Source organism: Acanthochromis polyacanthus, chromosome 4, assembly GCF_021347895.1.
Source record: "Acanthochromis polyacanthus isolate Apoly-LR-REF ecotype Palm Island chromosome 4, KAUST_Apoly_ChrSc, whole genome shotgun sequence".
NCBI classification, from domain to species: Eukaryota; Metazoa; Chordata; class Actinopteri; family Pomacentridae; genus Acanthochromis; species Acanthochromis polyacanthus.
This window is the reverse complement of record NC_067116.1, coordinates 23,090,138-23,107,378: the sequence shown is the minus strand read 5'-3', so window position 1 is coordinate 23,107,378 and position 17,241 is coordinate 23,090,138. Positions and strand designations below refer to the sequence as shown.

General features: G+C 39.5%; 2 protein-coding genes across 3 annotated transcripts in view; both read left to right on the top strand.

Annotated features, from left to right (window-relative positions):
• Position 1: 1 nt before the first annotated feature.
• si:ch73-40i7.5 (amyloid-beta A4 precursor protein-binding family A member 3) lies at positions 2-10,685 on the top strand. The gene is made up of 11 exons (XM_022192536.2): positions 2-385; positions 1,451-2,552; positions 3,433-3,463; positions 3,568-3,713; positions 3,936-4,022; positions 6,473-6,628; positions 7,315-7,494; positions 8,228-8,440; positions 9,255-9,374; positions 9,646-9,786; positions 9,927-10,685. Exons 2-11 carry the CDS (start codon positions 1,548-1,550, stop codon positions 9,996-9,998), a joined length of 2,151 nt encoding a protein of 716 aa, XP_022048228.1. The 5' UTR covers positions 2-385; positions 1,451-1,547; the 3' UTR covers positions 9,999-10,685.
• Positions 10,686-11,156: 471 nt separating this feature from the next.
• The window catches only part of abca7 (ATP-binding cassette, sub-family A (ABC1), member 7), a 33,471-nt gene continuing 27,386 nt past the window's right edge, over positions 11,157-17,241 (top strand). For both annotated transcript variants that reach the window (XM_051946889.1, XM_051946888.1), the window contains exons 1-7: positions 11,157-11,292; positions 12,456-12,554; positions 12,801-12,894; positions 13,543-13,684; positions 14,617-14,741; positions 16,088-16,206; positions 16,974-17,171. In XM_051946889.1, the coding sequence (XP_051802849.1) occupies positions 12,489-12,554; positions 12,801-12,894; positions 13,543-13,684; positions 14,617-14,741; positions 16,088-16,206; positions 16,974-17,171 (744 nt within the window). In that variant the 5' untranslated portion in view covers positions 11,157-11,292; positions 12,456-12,488. The remainder of the gene's footprint in view (positions 11,293-12,455; positions 12,555-12,800; positions 12,895-13,542; positions 13,685-14,616; positions 14,742-16,087; positions 16,207-16,973; positions 17,172-17,241) is intronic.

Sequence of the window (17,241 nt, the reverse complement as noted above, 5' to 3'; positions counted from 1 at the left end):
TGTAGGTGGTGGTTCAGTCATGTGTACAGTCGTGCAGAAAGACGTAGAGAAGAGGAAGAGGAAACCAAAAACTGCTAATTGTTAAGAAGCTACGTGAGTACGTGAATGTAGCACAACTGCAGAGTCAACCAATAAATAAAGGCTGTCAGTCGATAGCAGCAGCAGTAATGTGGGGAAAACTCTGCTTTACACTCTGAATGCTTTAACTACCGGAATATGTGAAAATACAACATTTAACCGCTCTGCTGTTGTTAGTATGACGAATAAAACGACACCAAAGTTTTGGAAAAGGTTCAAATTCCAAACCACGTCAACCCATCTGTCGTGGCAGCCACAGGAGTCTCTGTCTGGACACAAAGAAACCGAGGAAGATTTAAAACATCAGGTGAGAGCTCCTCTAATTGCCCCTGAAACTTACACGTTTAATATTACCTATTTAATCCCGACGTCTTCTTAATGCGGCTGCTGCAGTTTCAGTTAGCATTAGCTAAATAGTTAGCTTCAAGCTACTTCTGCTAACTTCAGTTAGCCAAACTCAGCTGTGCAGTGTGAAAGTAGTATCTTTTCAGGACTTTTTTTTTTTTTTTTTTTAAACCTTTTTAGTTGAACATTAATTTTCTCTGCTGCCAGCCCAGTGTAATCACCTCCTCTTGAGTCTCCTTGTAGTTTGTTGGTGGAGTTATGTGCCACTTCCAGTTTCCATTTAGATTTCGTCTATTTTAAATTAGCCTGTTGTTTAATGTCCTGCAGCCATAATAGCCAGCTGATATATTAACATTATCCGGTCTAACAGTTCATTCTTCACCCCATTAAAGCTAGTAAACAGATCTTAGCTCCGTGCTCATCCATAAGATGTATGCTTCATGTCTGGTTCTGTGGGTTTTTCTGCAGTGAAATCACACATTAGTGAGTGCTATGAAGCGAGATTAACAAATACCAAAACTGAGATTTCTTTTAACATTGTGCTTCCTGGTGAATCATTTCTTTGCCGAATTTACTAAAAGACCTAAATGTAAAGGATGCCGACTGTTCAGCCTCGTTGGTGGCAGTACTATTGAAGAATAAGGACAGTATTCTAAAATGTAACATTTTTGGAATGAAGTATGGTGTGTTTATCCTAAAAGCATTTCAGCAGGATTACTTTGCCACTATGCTGTCCATGTTTTAGCAAGCAGATGGTTTTTTCTTTAAGAGTATGTGAAGTGTGGTGTATATAAAAAGTCTATTAGGTGTTTGCACATATAACATTGTGCATGTTATTCGTGTACTTTGAGCTTTGGGCTGTTTTTTTCTAGCTTGCTGATCATGGGGATGTCATCAGGACCAAAGGGTGAAATATTATATGTCAGCTAATGCTTTTTTTGACTGATGCAGCCACACCTGCTGTTGTCTTTTGCTCTGCTCGGATCAATAATAGCAATAATGTGCTTTTTTATCTATTTAATTACAGTGTCATTCAGGTGCTCCTGATAATTCTGCTGCATTGTGACCTCAGCAAGGACTCAGCACAGTTATGTCAGTTTTCCTCTGACAGACTTTCTCACAAGATGGACTCAGACTGCTGCCCTGTTGATCAGTCAGCCTCTGCGCCCACAGCGTCCACACCGTCTGACTCAGTCCCCGCTAATGCAGCCTCTGAGGTTGAAGTCAGCAGTCTGACAGTATCCGCTCCACAAGGTTCAGAGGCAGAGGATGTGGATACCTATAACCTGATTGAGCCTCCTCCGTTAGACTGGAGGTCGGACTCCTCCAGTGAAGTAGGTTCAGCAGATGATCTGGACGACCCCATCCTGCCTCCCTCGGCTGACAGCCCGAACAAGGCGAGTCTTGGTGAGTCAGTTTTGTCACCTTTGGACATGAGAGATATTTTGATTCCACTCAACGTGAACCAGCGGGAGCTTGTGGCGGATATTGCTGAGCCAGTGCAGCATGCTGAGGTGGAACTGGAAGAAGAGGATGAAGCAGTTGAGATAGAAGTGAGGGCTGATGGCTTAGAGGGTGAAGAGGAAGACCAGGAGGAGGGGACATTCAGAGAGACTGAGAATATCATCAGTGAGGAGTTTGAGGTTGCTAATGGAAGATCAAATGATGAAGACCACAGTCGCATCCACACCCTGCTCAGCCAGCTCCAGCTAATGGGTGAAGAGCCTCATCCCAGTCACCAGACACCTCCTCGTCGTCACTATTCCAACCTGTCAGAGCTGGAGGCATGTGCTCCTTCCCTGCTAGCAGGCGACGGCGGTGAAACCACGGGGCTTCTGTTCTCTGAAAGCCACCAGAGAGACCTGCTGGGGCTGCTGCAGTGCACTGAGATCGGCACTACACCTCGACCCACCGGCCTCCCCCACAGAGGGGAGGTGGACGCCGTGGTGTCGGTCTCCTACAGCCAGGAGGACACTCAGAGATTCTGGGGTCATTATGGGAACCATGAACAGCAGCGACACAGGGACGACTCCCTGACCTCCCTGCCTGAAGAGGAGTATCCCGAGCCGGTGTGGATGAAGCTGGGGGAGGAGCCTCCAGAGAGAGAAGCTGCTGCAGAGAACGAGCAGGTCGGTCAGCTAAAACACAAATTAATTACTAGAGCTGCATAATAGTTAGTGTCAACAATTAAGATTGTATTGGCTTGAGTGATTTTTTTTTTTCAAGCTAAAAAAGTCAAAATTCCCTAAGTCCAGCTTTTTAAAACTTATTGTCTTCTGGTTAATTTACTGATCTGTGACAGTAAACTGAATATTTGAGGGTCTGAGACTTCGACAACTACTTTTCTACATTTTTCAACCATTTTTGACATTTTAGAGATCAAACAACTAAATCTTTAATTAAGAAAATAATAAATTAATGGATTAATTGTCAATGAAAATAACCATTTTTTTGCAGGACTGTTAATTTTGTTTGCTACAGCAGACCTCGTTCCCGATGTAACTCATAATTTTTAATCTATTTTAAAAATTGTATGCTTTAAATTTGCAGCAAAAGATCTGTGTTGGTGCAAAAAACAAAAATTAGGATTGAATTAAAACAAAATAAATTCCATGTATTTGTCGTGGAATGTCGAAGTTGCAACCAGTAATATTTGTTTTGACAAGTTAATTAATCCAATGTGTGCTTTTTATTGTTTCATCCGTTAATTATTACATCTGCGTATCATCAGGTAATAAAAATACTCATCACTAGTTACCAGATTGTCAGACTTATTATTCAATAACACTGATTCCTAAGTAAAGTGACATAGCTTACGTTTTGTATTTGTGAACCTTCAAGCAACAAATAAAAACAGGTTCCTTTGTGTTTGTTTTTAACCCAACTGTACTTAGCTAAAATTAACTTTCTGTGCTTCTACTATCCAGTTGTTTAGCTCATCGGTCTTTTCATAGCATGCGTTTGATCCTAGAATTAAATTCATTTGTTATCTTTATGCTGTCTTTGCAGAGTGCTGATGAACAACCTTCATATAAAAACGGTACGTAACTTCACTCTGTTTCTTTTTTCACTGAAGAATGATCTGTCAAATATCTCCCTGACAAGTGAAAGAATATTTAAATATTGTTGTGTGCTGCTTTTTAGTGCCTGGTCCTTGTGACCCTGAAGACCTGCTGGATGGAGTCATATTCGGTGCCAAATATTTGGGCTCCACTCAGATCAAATCAGAGAAGAACCCATCGACTAACGCTCGCATGGCCCAGGCTCAGGAGGCTGTGGACCGAATAAAGGTGAATTTAAAAAGACAGACGTACCAAAACTGTTGGATTACCCTGAATAATGCTTTGAAACAGAAGCACACCACCTCAACATGACACCATTTATTAGACTGGTTGTGCTGCATTTTTTGATTTGTGTTTCTTACTAAATGTATAAATATTATTATGACAAAAACTAACAAAGACCATTGTTGTTAAAGGACTGCATTCGACTTCGTGCTTTGTCTCTTTTAGGCTCCAGAGGGAGAATCTCAGCCAATGACAGAAGTGGATCTTTTCATCTCCACTCAGCGAATCAAAGTGCTCACTGCTGACACACAGGTACTGTCAGCTCACCACATACATTTAGTCTTTTCTGTTGCCTGTTGCTCACGTTTATAATTGCATCAGTCTTTTCTTGTGACACTTAAAGAATCGCTGTCACTCAAAATAAATCAGTGTCATATATTAGTAATTGTTACCATTTTGTTCTCATGTGTACAGAAGTGTTCCTGTCTTTTTCCCCAAACAAGAACTGATGATCAGTGGGATCTCAGTTTACTCCTGGATGTTGGATGAAGTTTGAATCCAGATGTATATGGTTTTATGTTTCAGATCTTCAACTTTTAGGACAACTTGATCTGAAAATCCGTAAGATTTTTAGTAGTGTCTGTGAGTTAAGTGTGTTGTAAAGTAGAGCTGCACTGTTTGTACCCTGGCAGCATCAACATCACCGTGTGCAATAGTCAAATAAATACATAAGAAAAAAGAAATAAAAAGCTGCAGGATGCATGAAGGTTTTTATTTGTTTATTATTTTATTTAGGAGACACAGTTTGTTGACATGCGGGGGCTCCATGTGTGTATAGCAAAGTGAGGGAGGAACAAGAGAGAAATGACTTTCTAAGATTTTTTTTTTTAACTTTTTGCCTTTATTATATCGGACAGTGGAGGGGGGGGGGGGGGGGCAGGAAATGTGGGAAGAAGAGTGGGGGAATGATATGCAGTGCATGACTCAAACCTGAGCTGAGCTATCTAGGTGCCCAAGATTTGGCTTTTAGGAGAAACGCACCTTCAGTTGTATGAAAATAGTCAAGGCACAAGGCAACAAATTTGACTATTTAAATCAGACCTTTGCATGATGAGTGCAAGGCCAGATCTAAATGACATCTAAAGCAAAAGCCTCTTTTTGATGCATCTGGCTGTGTTGCACTATATTAGAAAAGTTCCAAAACACTTCTTACAGCTTTTAAAAAATCTCTCTTTCATACAGATACACTCCCCTACAAAGTCACCATAATCTTTCTAGAATAATCTTTACAAGTACAGTTAAAAATGTCATCTGGTGAAAATTGCTATATTTTTTATGTTGTAATATGTTTCACAGAAAAGCAAAATATTGCAGTGTGACTTTTTCCAATATGGACCAGCAGTATTACTGAGAAAAAGAAACTAACATACTGAGTGTTTCAAATATATATTATTCCTTATTAATTTAACCTCCCTGCTCTGTAAGCATTGACATAAGGTAGACGTGTAAGACCTTATTCGATTATTTAGAAAAAAAAAATTTTTTTACAAGGAAGCATTACATTTCTAAAGGTTCACCTTCGAGTTGAGCTCTCTCAGCAGCAAATCCTTAATATAGAACCGGGTGGTGATTTAATACGAGGCCTCTGCAGTAATGTTGCAGTAATAGTGGAGTCTATTTTCCTCCACTATGTGATTGAATTGTCAGGAGATTCAAAGTGGGTCAGCTGCTGTCATCTCGTCTCTTTGCATGGCCGAGTGCTCCTCACTGAAACAAGGACGTAAAGATAAACGCACTTTCCTTTTTTAACATTCTTGTTTACAAATTATACATTTAATTTTTGAGCCATATAGTTTTCATTTTTACATTCTCTCTAACATCGGGGTCCTGGGGTTTCAAAATCCTCTCTCTTGTGGCATTAGAAACCATATTTTAGATTCAGTTGTCAGCTTCTTTACAGCAACACTTTCATCAGATGAAAATTTGTTAACACTTTTTTTTTTTACATTGCTTGTGAGTCCAGCTTTGAAGAGTGTTTTGGTCAAAGTTATGAATGAAATCTTTCATGTCAGAGTTCCAGTTTGTCCTGGGTGTTGAACCAGTTTGAACCAATATGCTAATTTACTGCAAACCATCTTTTTATGCCAGAAGCCTCTCGACAAGAAGAATAATCTTGATTAACTGGAAAGTGCACAAACCTTCCTGCTCTGTTTCAGGACATTAGTTGGAGGACTAGCTTTTGTTCAACATGGGGAGAACATGTTTATCAGATTTTATTTCAGCAACATAGAGACTAAAAACACTGTTGCCAGTCAACAGTAAGTGTTATAAGGCAAAAAAAAAGCAGAGATACAAGTCAGATTGGCCGGAAATATAATCAGAGGTTTATAAATCCCCAAAAATAATAGAAATACTTTCAGTGCATAGGAATGTGCAAATGCATCACCTGAAAATGTGCAAAGTTACATCATATGTAATGTAACAGCTTAAATATGCAAAATGGTAATAATAATCCTATTTAAATTAATTCTTCAGTCTGAATCTCTCTTAAGGGAAGGTTTTAAATGGTCTCTGCTCTGAAAATTTAGTGCCAGGCAGCTTACTGACAAATGCAAAAACAGGTTTGTCATTGCTCATTGTATTCTCTTGATTACCTTTCTGTCTCCAGTAAATTTCAAGTCTCAGCAGGTTGTCGACTAAAGCTTCCCGTCTTTTCTCTGTCTCTAGTATTTTTAACCCCTGTGTGTCCCGTTTCCCCTCAGGAAGCCATGATGGATCACGCTCTGCAGATGATCTCTTACATAGCTGACATTGGTGACATCGTGGTCCTGATGGCACGAAGGAAGCGTAAAGGGCAAGACGGTGATCCAGCCTCGAAGAAGTGCTTAATGATCTGCCATGTCTTCTCCTCTGAGGATGTGAGTTGGTCCATTTCTGGTTTTTATATCTTCTTATAGTGGAGGAAAGTTATAAGAATGAAATTCTAGACTTCAGCGACTCCTGTGATTTGATCTCCTGCTCTTTTTGTCATGTTCATACAATATACTGCAGACAGGCTGAGGATTCAACAGAATATCAGGGCGTCTTTCACAGCACACAATGTTGCATTTCACATCAAGTGTGCCGTTTTCTGCGGGACAACAGTTTCAGCCTCACTTTGGCCTGATTTCCTTCCCCCAGACAGTGAGCGAGTTCTCCTGAATATAAAAGCGGCCTGGCTGTCGTCCCAGTTTTCCAAAGTTGGCAGCAGTGAATAGGAGGAAGAAGAGTTTCTTTTAGTAACTAATTAGCTGTGGGATACTGAAGGCCATGAGGCCTCTGCTTCTCCTGACCGTGTTTCCCAAGTGAACTCTTTCATGTAATATTAAAACTTTTATTTAGAATAAGTTTATGAACATTCCATGAAGTTAGTTTTACAATGGACATGAACAAGTGAATAAAACAAATTGATAAAACCGCAAAATACAGCCTTTATCAGTCAATGAAGAACTGTTTTTGACTTGTTCGGTTTTTGTTGGTGCTTTACTCCCAGGCTGTGGGCATTTGTCTTCACTTTACTGTTTAGTTTGCTGCAAATAAATCCATTTGGTTTGTTTTGTTTCAGGCTCAGGTCATAGCCCAGGCCATCGGGCAGGCCTTCGGAGTGGCTTACCAGCAGTTCCTCCAGGCCAGCGGCATCAAGGCCAGTGATCTGAGGCCGGGCGAGTACAGTGACTACCTGGAAAGTCAGGAGCTCTACAATGGAGATCTGGCCCACTTCTCTGACTCCCAGAACCTCCGAGATGTAAGCAGAGTGATCGTGTCTACATGTTTTCACACAAAACTTTGCTTAGTAGTGGTGATGGTTTGTCATTCACAAAACTGTACCTGTGAGACAATGGTGACAGGTGTAGCTGCTGAATGCAAGAAAAAAATGTCTTTAATCTTAGAATATTAACCAAATTACCTCAAAATCATGTTTCAGCTTTTCCACATAGACACATAAAATCCATAATGAAGTCTAGCCATCTAGTCCTGAGGTGGAACAGGATTAAAGCCAGTTTGCAAATTTAAAATCAGAATGTTCAAATAAGCTTTTCATCATCTCCTGTGGCATAATCTGTGCTTACACTTTGTCCATCTGCCTGTTCAGTACATTCCTGTTCACATTTTGCCTGTCTGAGTTCATCATCCTTTAATTAGAGCATAAAATGAATGGTGCAATATGTTCAAAAAACATTAAGACATTCTTTTTGCTTAACTCCAGATCACACAAAAAAGAAACGTATAAAAAACCTCCACCTTCAAAGCTTTTACATGGTTAAAAAAAAATCTGTGCCCTGGCTGCTTTATTGGTGGTTAAAGGTGAGATTATATGTTCTGAATCTACAAATCCGCCCACACACTGACTGCTGCATGAAACGTATAACTTACAGGATAATCCAAGCATAAATTAAACTAAATAATGATACCTTTGCAGTGTAGATACCTGGAACGAAATCACTGATTTACCAGATCTCTGTGTGTCTGTGGTTCAGATCGCCATCACCAAGTCTCCTGGAGATATCTTGGGACTGGCAGTGGTGGAGTCTGGCTGGGGCTCCATCCTGCCCACGGTGGTGGTGGCCAACCTCCTTCATGGAGGTCCGGCTGAGCGCAGCGGTGAGCTCAGCATCGGCGACCGCATCATGTCCGTTAACGGCACCAGCCTGGTGGGTCTGCCCATCACCACCTGCCAGAACATCATCCGGGTAAGAAGGGGAACAGAGTTATAATCCTGATGATGTTAATAAGGGGAAGATATCAACAAATAATAGCTAATTTTATAAAAGTAGTATTTTGCTCTAGTTCTTCTGGGAAAATGCTTTTAACCTAAATGTAATCACTGTATATCCAAGTAAGCTTTCTTTTTCACAGAAGGTGTGCTGTCCTTAGGATGCACTAGGTGGCACTCTGTTTCCATACTGTTCAAAGTGGGATATTGGCCTTGTGTGAACTCCATAACATACATCCTCTGTGTGCTTCTTATTATTCATATGTTTACAGACACCATTAGGCTGAATGTGTAATTAATTTCACTGTGGTGGAAAGTTTCATTTCAGTTATTCTCCTTCCATTGCCTTTTTGACCTCTTCCTAAACCTAAATCATCTTCCCTACATCTGCAGAGACACATCCCTGCATTTGTTTTTTCCCCCACTTCAATATACCACCTTTAATAGTATCTTAAAACAGTATGTATTGAACATTCACGTCCTAATTATTATTATTTTTTAATCTGTATTGACAGATTCACATAAAAGTCAGGCAAATGTAGTTGCAAACTGTAAATTTCTGTCGAGGAGGCAAGTGGTGAAGGCATCAGCTGAGCAAAACTAAAACATCTGCAGAAGAATACAATCATGCAGTTACATCAATGAACTAGTTGGCAACGAAAGATACGTTATAAGTCAGCGATCAGTAAGATTTAACTAATTAAAGAACTAAAAGTGCATGAATAAATGTTCCTAAGGCTGGATTTATCCCCCTATCTTGTTGTTTAATGTGTATTTTTTTCCAAATCCAGGATCTGAAAAGCCAAAAGTATGTGAAGCTCAGCATAGTCCACTGTCCTCCGGTCACCATGGCGATTATCAGGAGACCAGAGCCCAAGTTTCAGCTGGGCTTCAGCGTGGAGGATGGAATTGTATGTCTATTTTCATATTGCGTGAACCATTAACTTCTCAGTGACCAATTGTAGAAGATGACAGTGATTTTTAGTGGTTACCATTGTGATACGAATGTGTGTAACTTTGTGAATGTGTTTAGAAACCAGAGCCCAGTGCTCTGTTAACTTCTCTTTGGTTAGTCAAGAGGAAAACTTATTTTACCTGGGAATCTTACTAAATAAATCTACAATAGATACCAGGTCCCTTGTAGCGAAATGGAAACTCAAGAGTTTCTCTCTTTTTTTGCAGATCTGCAGCTTGATGCGAGGCGGTATAGCGGAGAGAGGAGGAATCCGTGTCGGGCATCGTATCATTGAAATCAACGGGCAGAGTGTGGTTGCAACACCACACGACAAGATCATCCAGATCCTGACAAATGCAGTCGGAGAGGTGAGAAGCGATGAAATGCGTACATACACAGTTAAATGCCTTTTTGTGACGTAGCATTCTTTATTTCACTCTGTTTGTTTTACACTTTAAAATGCCCTAATATTACCAGAGTTTAAAATGTGACTTCTCTTCCTGGACAGATTCACTTGAAGACGATGCCGGCCTCAACGTATCGACTCTTAACGGGACAAGAACAGCCAGTGTTTCTTTGAGCACCTCCTGCTTCACATGAACAAAAATACTGCACAGTGTTAAAGCTACATATGCTTTTGCCAAACTCAGAAAATATTATGCAATTGATCGTACAGCATATTTTAAGCTGTTGTCACACCACTGAATACCACAAAGTAGACTAGTTATATATTTTTAAGGTGTAAAGTACATTTGAAATGAAAGCATAATTTAAAATGACAGGGATAGATGATAGTTTTCCATTTATATTTATCAGATATTTAACTATTCAGGTAGTAGCTGAGATGCTATAATGCAGAAGCGCAATATTTTTTGACTTCACTAACTTGCATAGTGGTGAATAGCATCATGTATACTCCCCTTCATGAGTCTTCCAGCCTTTGTGTGTGCTGCCTGTATGCTTGAGGTAAACGTGTTGGAAGATGGAACCTTATTGAATCAGGACAAAGGGTCTGCGTATTGCATTGTGATTTCATTGTACTTCCAGTCCCTCACACATGCATACATATCTACGAGTGTTTGCCAGGAGCTTCAGAGACGGCTATTTCCCACAGTTCTCTGGTTCATTCGCACATGCTTCACTGACTGTGCCTAACATGAAGCAGATATCATGCAGAATTAAAGGTAACTGCCTTATTTGATAGAGAGATGCTTATATTTTTAAGAATTTCTTGTTTTGGTTGTTCATTAAACAAATCTGTAAGATATCTTGTTGTTATTTATTTAGAGCTAGTAGTTGCTGTATAAATTTCAGATGCATTTGGGGTTTTTGTACTATTGACTTTATATATAAAATTAAATATTTGAAAACAAATGGCATACATATACACTGATGAACTGGGTTAACAATATGCAATATGTCTTGGAAAAATTGTTCAAGTTTATAATTTGCTTTTAGAATATTAAAGTATCGATTGCATTGATAATATCAATATTTCAGCTTGTTTTTGATTAGTTACAGGTGTAGTATATAATAATGCGCTGCTTGTACTAATAAATACTGCTTTTTATTACTTCTAAAATCGAAGAATACAGTTCTTATTATCTAAGGCACTGTGAGCGTGTCAGTCCCCTGTCAACGCTTGGCCAATGAACACTTCCTCCGTTACGAAAACATTGAAAACAACCAATCAGATTGTTAACCGGCTTATATGACTCCGCCCTGTACTCTGCATCGTGGCCAATCAGCGCGCCACGTGGGCGGGACTTTCTCCAGCTAACACCTGCTGTTACAAACACTGGAGAGTCAATGTCAAGCTACCGGCTGCTGCTGTGTCTGAAGAGGAGTTTTAAAAGCACTTTTATCACAGAAAGGTAATCATTAACAACAGTTTTGGAGTTAGTAACTTGATACGATTGCTTATTGTTTACGTAATAAGTCCTTGTACCCAATAACAGCATCACTGTGTAAAATGCTAAGGAAAGGATGCTAACGTTACACCAGAAGAATCTGGTTTTTACTGTTTTGCTTCCTACTTGGCTGTCATCACAGCAAATTATTTTCATAAGCAAAGCCGTGCTGCGAAGGAAACTGCTAATTAGAGTACCTCAATTATTTATTTACTATACATTTGTTTGAATAAGTTGCTTCCTACAATAAATGCCGAAATGCTTTCATTTTGTTCAATCAATACAAAGTTGTAGCTTATTTAAAGTGCGCAGTTTGTATGATGTCAAGCGGTGAATCATTACATTAGCCTGCTACGTTACCTGACAAATATATCACGCTGAAATAACAGCCAGCTAATGTTTTCCTGCTTTAGGCGAGGCTCTGAGAGAGGAAGTAGACACATACTTAAAGGAGGGTTCACATGTCAAACGTTTGTAAGCCTCAGTGGTCTCTAAAACTGAATCATGACAACTGCTGAGCTGGAAACATATGAATGCAGAGACTCTGGTAGATTTGCAAAGGATATTAGTCTGGGCATTTCTTTCTAGCCTGGCACAAAACCCAAGCCTCAGATTGTTTACTACAAGTACAAGAGACCGTATTCTGCAGGAACTGGCAGAGCAAAAGTGAATGTCTCAGAGTGAAACAGGTAAGCTGTTTGGATCAGGAGGATTTCAGGATAAAGCAGGGGATTGTCTGTCGTGAGCAGATCACAGCAGGCACAAAAGACAGCCTTTACTTATTAACACACACACACACAAACAGCCTGTTGGGCCTCTCTCCTGCAGGAGGTTTGTCTTTCTCCGGCATATTTTGTTGAAAGAAAAAAGTGGAAAAGAAGAGTTTTAAGACAGATGAGAATTAAGCTCAAAAGTCCTGTCACTGAGAGTAAAGGTCAGGGTCAAGTTTTTCATCACTGCACATACTGATGATTCTTTTTTTAAACAGACGAAACAGAAAGACACAGAGAATGGCAAAATGCAATAAATGTCTCCTGCTGTTGAAACATGTGTGACCTGCACAGTTTGGCAATTAAGATGCTCTGCTGAACTCATCTTTCTTTGCACCACATCTTGCGTGCTTTCAGGATCACATTATGGCCAGGTAGCTGCAGGGAGCGATGGGGATTTTCCGACAGCTCTACCTCCTGCTGTGGAAGAACATCACATACCGCAGAAGAAACAAGGTGACCACATTTTCGCTCTCCAGAAAGAAAAACAATAGTTAGCTGATTCTGTAGGAAACATAACATGTGACACAACTTATTATTGGTATACACGGCATAGCATGACATACTACGTTGCTATAACAACTTCACCATGTGAAGTTTTATGTAAAAACATGTTTCATTTATGGTCCTGCTCACTCGTCAGTTAAGATCGCCGATCATTTAATGCACCAGTGACAGCTTCCAAGTTCTCCTCTTGTGCAGATCCAGCTGGTCATCGAGCTCCTCTGGCCGCTCTTCCTCTTCGTCATCCTCATCTCTGTTCGTCATTCACACCGTCCTTACAAACAGAGCCAATGTGAGTGATGTTATGCAATGCGTGTCTTTTTACACGTATAAACACACACTTACATGTCTGAAAAATGGCCCTTTGCCAACCCCCTAAAGAGGATTAACTCAGTGACAGTGATTCTTGTGTCACACATGGACATTTTCTGACCTTCATTCAGAGGTCCTGCGTCAGATGATATAACATTACACGTTAATGTAAGAAAACACAACATTCTGTAAGCCAGTTAGTCGGTGCGTTACATGTTCTGGGAGAGCAACACACTGGGAAAATTTATTTACTGAATGTTTAATTACTAGAGGGACTTGTATTCACTATACATGCGTGGTTTTATATAAAGAAATACTTTTTGTGGATTTATTGTGTATGTTTTCCAGACATTTTGTACATAGACAGAGAGGAACATTCTTCATCTCTCTTGTTTCTGTCTTATTTAGATTAGTCTTGCATGTAAACATCAGATTTAGGATTGAAACAAAAAAATCCATACAGTAGTTGTTCATATGATGGTAGCTTGAATTATACTACAGTTATTGTTCAGTCGGGTGCTGTTGGACTGTATTTGAGGTCACATACAGTGTTTTCATTGTTTTGTATCTCAGGCTAATCTCCTGGTGCTAAACTCTTCGTGTTTGTTTCTCTTTCCTTTGCTTGTAGGTCACTTTCCAAACAAAGCCTTGCCTTCAGCCGGCACCTTGCCTTGGATTCAGGGCATTATCTGCAACATCAACAACCCCTGCTTCCACAGCCCGACGCCGGGGGAGACACCAGGCCAAGCTGGCAACTTTGACAACTCCATGTAGGGAGACTGGAAGTACAAACAGGGCTGACTGTGTGCAGTGGTGGAGTTTGTGGGAGGAGTGTTGCTCACAGGATACAGTATTCATTTTGATAAACAGACCAACTGTTTGTGAGGGTATCTGTTAGAAATAAAAATGTTCCTAATTAGTGGTGTTGTTGTTGACTTTTGTTGTTACTGTTAGGGTTACTCCCTGAAGGCATATTTAGTGTAATGAGTGTAATTTTTCACTGTAGGAAGTCGCTGAGTGGAGTGACATTATCTGTGCACTTAGCATGGCTTTACATGAGCAGAACTTACAGGAATAGTTTGAGTTGTTGGAAAATACCATCTTGCCAAGAATTAAATCAGAAGGTCGACACCACTTTTATCTGTGTATGTTAAATATGAAGCTAGCAGCTTAGCTCAGCTCTAGAGACTGAAAACAGTGGAAAGAGCTAGCCTGGCTCTGTCTACCAGCACCTGTACAATTCAGCAATTAACAAGTTGTCCTGTATCTTTTTAGTTTATTCTGCACAAACCCTGAAATTTTAATATAGTTTGTTGTGGTTTTGTGGGTGGTCATGTGTTGAACTATTTCTTAGTCAGGGGCAGAATCTTTCTGGAGTTTTGTTTTTACTGTGAGCCCTTTTCCTATTTTCATTCTTTAATGCTCATTCATTGATTTTGTTATTAAATTATTATTGCATGACAATGAGGCCCTGAGAGCTAATGTTATTTTTTGTTTTCGTATAGGATATGTGTGTCAGAACAGAAATGATTGTAATTCCAAAAAGAACCAAAATGACATTTCTTGAACTGACCCGTGTTAAATATTATGAACAGTCAGTGGTTTTTGAGTGAAAAGTCTGATAAAACACAGCAGATTCATAAAATTGAACTACATCTATTTTTCCCAGTAAAGATTCCTCTTGTTTGTCCTTCTGCTGCAGACTGTCTCGTCTCTTTGTGGATGCCCAGACTGTTCTGTCCTACAGTGGAAACCGAAGCTTCTCTGGCTTTCAGGACCTGATGGAAGGCGTCCAGAATCTAGGAGAAAGAATTGGAGCCTGGCCAAGTAATACAGTTTATTTGTATATTTCTATCATCAATCTGTAGGAATACATTGCCAGTATGACACAGTGACACTTAAACACAGAAGAGGAAGCTTTGTAATGTGACACCTTTTTTGGCTGAGAATTTACTTCCTGATTTAACACCATGGGTGAGCCTCCAAGTTTGATAGATTTCTCAGACTACAGATGGCATGAATGTGGCAGAGATGCACACAAAATGGACTTGGATATATAGCTTGCTTTCTATGAAAAAGAATAAATAATGTATATGAAGAAACTCAATACAGCCCTGGCTTCTGTCAGAGAAGTTGTAGATGTGGCTTAAATGAAGTCACTGTGTGGTGGAGGACAGGAAGTCAAGAACGAAAATACAAAAAAGACATGCTTACAGGTACACCAGGAGAAGGTTCAGACATAAAGAAAACATAGAGATGCATACAGATATATTTTAAATCATTTCTGCTCCCACACAGTGTCTGTTCTGTATAAGCAGCTCAGTGTGTGTTTGTGAAAGTGTCTGCTCAGCCTCTCCATGTTGTTGCAGGATTGAATTACATGACTGCCTTTGGCAAACAATTGAGTGAATGAAGGCAGGTTTTCAGTGTTTTTTTTTCTACAACAAACCTCACAATAACATGGTTTTTCTAAAAGTCCTGATGAAGCTAATATATATTTGTTTAAACTATGAAAGTGCTTCATAAGTAAAGGAGATGTTTTTTTTTTTGGATTAAAATTTTTCTTCGTCAATTTGGGAGGAAGTAATGATTGAATGGTTTCTTTAAAACTCACAGGAGTAGTCAGACACAGTTTTTCCTAAACTCCCAAAGATAAGAGAGAAATAAAGTACTATGATGAATCCTGTAGCTGTGGTTTGTATAAATAATCAGTTTTCCATGTTTAATGAAGCCATACAAGCCACCTGTTCTACCAGATGAAAGTCAGAGCCAGAAATTATTGTATTTATCAGTTAACTGAACCAGAGTATTTTGCCTCTGTATCTGAGTGCAATTTATTCTCATCAGTTCTCAATGGTAGCAGATTTTTTACACTAGAAGAAAACAGATTTGAAAACTAAATTATGGCGTGGTGGCTACCTTAAAGCCTAAAGTTAGCCACTCCGAGATATAAAAATGGGGGAAAAATTAAGAAATAAGTGTGTATATTCTATATTCTCTGAAAAACCACAAATTTACTACATGTACTCGAAGTTTTAAAAACTGTATATTAGTCTCCACAGCACATAAACCTAACATAACCTACGAACAGTGTTTTTTGTGATCTGTTCTAGTTAGTAATTCTAGTGTTGACAGTTGTAGTACTTCACCTTTTATTTGTGTTTCCACCGTAGATCTCCCAGTGAGAGAATGCCTGAGGGCCAATGAGACATTTTCCACCTTCCTCCTGACCAACGTCAGTCTGTCGTCTCCGGCTATGGACCAGCTGCTGAACGCTCGTCTTAATTTATTGGTCAGCAACCGGCTTTAATCCTTTTTTGACAAACTTTACTGTGTCAGCTTATGTTGAATAATGATCCGCTAAAACTCTGAAAATTTGAGTTTTCTTATATTTGTTAATCTGTTCTGACAAACACGGAAGATACAAAACCCGTTTCATTTTCGGATAGTAACTAAATAAATGATTGTAATTAATAAGGGGCAACAAATTAGATTTTGGGTCACAAATAGCAGGGAAAGAAAACAAATTTTTCTCTTAATTGATTTACTTGGTTCAGTAAAACTCACTTTGAATTCAACAAAATGAAAGAAGAATTGAGAAGAATGATGGAAATGGAAAACAATGTGTCTAGAAAGCACAGGATAATTACAAGAACATGTTTTGCAACAAAGAACTTAACTTTTTATCCTTTATTTCATTAAGACTGGCCCTGTTTCAACCTGGTTTATATCACCAACAGGTCTGAGTGTTTGTAGAAAACTGTAATAAATGACCCACAAAATTAAAACCACTGATAGATGAGGTGAATAATTCTGATCATCCTCTTACAATGCAATGTTCTGCTGGACAACTTTACTTTAATATGGACCACACAGCTAAACACTGAACCAGACCAACCAGTGAATGTCACTGGTTACAGGTGAGAATTTGTAATTCATACTGCCTCATATTTTATTATGTGAATTGGTAGTACAGAGTTTAGTGCTGGGTCAGGAATAGAGCATTTTTCTTCCCTGTTTAAAATATGTAAACATATGTAAAGTATGTGTCCTTCCCAGCCTGTGCTAAGTGGAGCTCAGATGCAGATGAAGGACTTGGTGTGCAATGCCAGCATGTTGGGACAGTTGCTGATAGTAGATGGAGGAGAAGCCGCCATGACTGATCTTCAGACTCAGCTGTGTGACCAACCCGCTGACGTCCTGCTGGAGGCTGAGCGCCTTTTCCTGTCTCAGCTCGACTTGACCAAGTTCGCCACAGTAGGTGTCATTTGGCGAAGAAACCTGTGCTTTGTTCACAGTACAACATTCGCTGAATTCACGTTTAGTT